At 58.8% G+C, this 3491-nt stretch overlaps 1 protein-coding gene across 1 annotated transcript; it reads left to right on the top strand.

The window, feature by feature from the left end:
* The first annotated feature begins 2111 nt into the window (after positions 1-2111).
* On the top strand, positions 2112-3146 carry LOC119305629 (gibberellin-regulated protein 12-like). The gene is made up of 4 exons (XM_037582103.1): positions 2112-2263; positions 2363-2416; positions 2522-2549; positions 2664-3146. The coding sequence occupies exons 1-4, from the start codon at positions 2189-2191 to the stop codon at positions 2843-2845; spliced, it is 339 nt and encodes a 112-aa protein (XP_037438000.1). The 5' UTR covers positions 2112-2188; the 3' UTR covers positions 2846-3146.
* The last annotated feature ends 345 nt before the right edge of the window (positions 3147-3491 follow it).

Here is a 3491-nt window from a genome sequence, read left to right as displayed (position 1 = left end):
CGCCACGCCTCCCGCCACGCGTAACGCACCGGCCAAGCCTACCACGCGGTGCCTCCGCCTATATAAGCCGACCACCAGCGCGCCGGAGACACGTACAGACACTCCACCGCCGACGCGCCCATTTCTCCCCCTTCCTCCTCTCGCCGTCTCCAGTTCAGAAGGATGGCCGAGCGCTTCCCAGGCGACGGCGCGGCGGCGAATGGCTTCGGGCGCCGCCATCTCCACGAGGACGAGGTTCGCCTCCTTTTCGAGGCCGAGTACCCGGCCCCGCCGGACATGCGGATGCCCGGGGCGTGAAGGATCAGCGCCGGCGGCGTGCCGGTGCCACCACCACCCACCGGGGCGGGGCGGCATGCGGAGATCGCACGTATCCGCGCATCCCTGCCGCGGGCGGCGAGGGAAGGCCCGCGGTACACCCCTGACAGCCCGCTCTGGGAGCCCTACTTCCGCCGCCGCCACGCCGAGCAGCTCGAGGCGACGAACGGCGTCGTGCCTCCGGCAGGCTCAACTCCGAGGGCCGGCGCCTGTGGTGGGGCGTGTCCGGCCGCACGTTGGAGGCCGTCCTCGAGTACATCGAGGGCAGCAACACACCGCGCCTCGAGTACCCAGCTCCCCCGTCCTTCTCACGCCGCCGTGGGAGCTCCTGGACGCCGAGGCGCATGGAGCGGCCCGGCGCGTCCTCCTCCTCGTCCGGCCGCTCGTCGGGCTCTCCCTGCCTCCGCCCCGTCAAGCCGGAGCCCCAGGACACGCCTGTCAGCGCGCGCACCCGCAGCTCCGGCGTCCGCATCAGCGACTCCACCCCCCATCCGACCGTTTCGTCCTCGTCGAGCCCAAGCCGGAGCCCGACCTCCCCGCGGAGTATGAGGAGATAGCCCGTCGCGGCTTCTCCGACGAGGACGCCCTGCAGTGAGCGCGGGACGACTACCTCCGCGACGAGATGGTCCGGCAGCGTCGGGCCCTGGAGGAGATCGAAGCCCGCAAGCGTGGGCGCGAGGACGAGCACGGCGTCGTGATCCTCGACAGCGACGATGAGGAGGACGCCCCCGAGCCGTCCAACCCGCCGCGCCAACGGGGGGAGGGATGCAGCAGGGACGGCGGCGGAGGCGACTACACGCGGTTCTACAGCCTCCTCGGCATGTAGAACTGCAAGGGCGGGCGGCGGGCGGCGGGGAGCGGCGAGGCAGACGGCGAGGAGCGGCGATGGAGACGGCGAGGGGCAGCCCCTATTAGTTTTTTTGTTTGTAAAATATGTTTAAATTTGAACGAACTCGTCAATATATGCGTTAAATTTGAGTAGTATTTGCGCGGCATTCAACTTTTTCAAAAAAAATGGACGCCACGACTGGGGGGCATCACGCCCCTAGCGTGCGGGTTAGCACCGGTGGGTCACGATTTTTAGCCCTCCTGGAACGGCTGGAGATGCTCTTACAAATTCTACCACGAGAGCTCGTCTCACTCGCGACTTTTGCTAGCGTTTCCGGGCAGGCTCCCCACGTGAAGGGGCACATGCGGGCGCGCCAAGCTGTGTAGTGTAACGTGCACGCACTCATGCACGCAGCTAGGCGACGCCCCAAAGCACCGGCATTTCAGCGCCGCCCTCCGTAATCCGTATGGGGCTCTAGGCCTAATTAGCTAGAGTATGATTCTGCGCCGATCTGAGGCGCGAAAATCATAGAAAATTCTGGGGTCAGAGAACGCCCGGATCTGTGCCCGGGACTGGACGTCAAATTCCGTCAATGCCAGAGCCGTCGGCATGCATCGCATTGCGTGTGTTGCGCAGCTAGCACTATTCCTAGTCTAGCCTTATACTCTGATCAGATTAGTAATCCACCATGCAAGTGGGAGAGAGAGAGAGAGCGAGAGAGAAGATTAAGCAAGATCGAATCTGTCCGGCCTCATATGCAGCAAAAAAGGTTTAATACTGTAGATGGGATGAACATGGCATGAGTATCTAGCATATGTCGATGCATTGCTTTTGACGCATGTTGGGCTCTGCAATACTTGGCTTTTCCGTCCAGCTTTAGCTCGTTTTCACGGTATAAAATGTTCAAAACTTCTTGAATCCACACCTATTGCCTATAAATACGTCCTCAGATCCATTTCACTCTGCCCAGCCCAGAAGCCGCTGCTTCACTACACTTCACTGGCCAGCGTCTTCTCTTTTGGCAGCCCAGCACGCTTCAGCAAAATGGCCCTGGCTGGTAGGCTGCTCGTCCTCCTCGCCGTCGCGCTTCTTGCCGTCTCCATCATCGCCGAACACAAGGTGAGATCTCTGGTGATCCACCCGCCGGGCGGTATGCACGACGAGAAGCCAAACTGTTCGTCTTGCTTGGGATGCTTACATGGCATATTTTGTGATCAGGTGTTTGCGTCAGGGACTGAAGAGCATGAGGATAATGTGTACCGAGTGAGCAAGGTATATGCTTCCACGGCTTTCTGTTGCACGTTTTAAAAGAGATTTTGGGGATAGATCTGTTGCTGATCGTGTGTTTTTCTTCTCCTTTCCGAATTCTTTCTTCAGGGAGGACAGGGCAGTCTCAAGATATACCGTGAGTTGCTCTTCCTGCTCATATGTGAATCTGAATCTGCTGTTTTCGCCTGAGATGAAACGAAATGTAATGTGAGTTGGACTAGTTGTTGATGTTGCGGCGCATGAACTGCAGAGTGCAAGCCGGCGTGCGAGTACCGGTGCAGCGACACCAAGTACAGGAAGCCGTGCCTCTTCTTCTGCAACAAGTGCTGCAACACCTGCCTGTGCGTGCCGTCGGGCTTCTACGGCCACAAGGACGAGTGCGCCTGCTACAACGACTGGAAGACCAAGGAGGGACACCCCAAGTGCCCCTAGTTGCAGGATTCTGCCTCGCCGTTGAAGCCATTGCTCGATCAGCCAGGCCGGAGCCGGGCGGTTACATGTAGCAGGTTTGCCGCTTCCGGCGACGCCGGTGTAAGAACTCGATCGAGATCTGGGTTGTTGTAGTATGTCGCATGCGTCCGCCTCTTCTCTGGCGGCGCACGCGGTTGTATCGTGGGTTCAAACACAGTTTGTTGCACGTTGGAGGCACGCCGACGCAGTTGTTGTAGCACTACAATACACGTAGTAAATCGTGTAATCCTAAGAGAGTGGGGCGCCGGTCGTGTTGGTTGTTCTGCACTCTGCATTCGAGATGACGCCGGTCCACCGAGCCCGGGCATGAGAGGAAACGAGGGCAACTTGCCGGAACCCCCGCCTTGAAACGAGATGCGCCGGTGGGCACTGCCCTCAAAGAGCGACCTTTTCAAGAAAGAAAAAAGTTCGAAACCCGCGTCCAAGAATGCACACAACCATCTTTATCAATAAAATCTGACAAAACAAATACGTAGATCAACCTAAAGCCATCTTCACGGAGATGTCTGTCGCTACACCTACAAGTTTGATAGTGTGACCTAACCTCACACCAACACACACCATCTAATCTGATGGCCTCACCAAGCCGTTTCATGGTAAGCCGAGA

This window comes from Triticum dicoccoides, chromosome 5B (assembly GCF_002162155.2).
Source record: "Triticum dicoccoides isolate Atlit2015 ecotype Zavitan chromosome 5B, WEW_v2.0, whole genome shotgun sequence".
Lineage (NCBI taxonomy): Eukaryota > Viridiplantae > Streptophyta > Magnoliopsida > Poales > Poaceae > Triticum > Triticum dicoccoides.
This window is presented reverse-complemented; position numbering and strand designations above follow the sequence as displayed.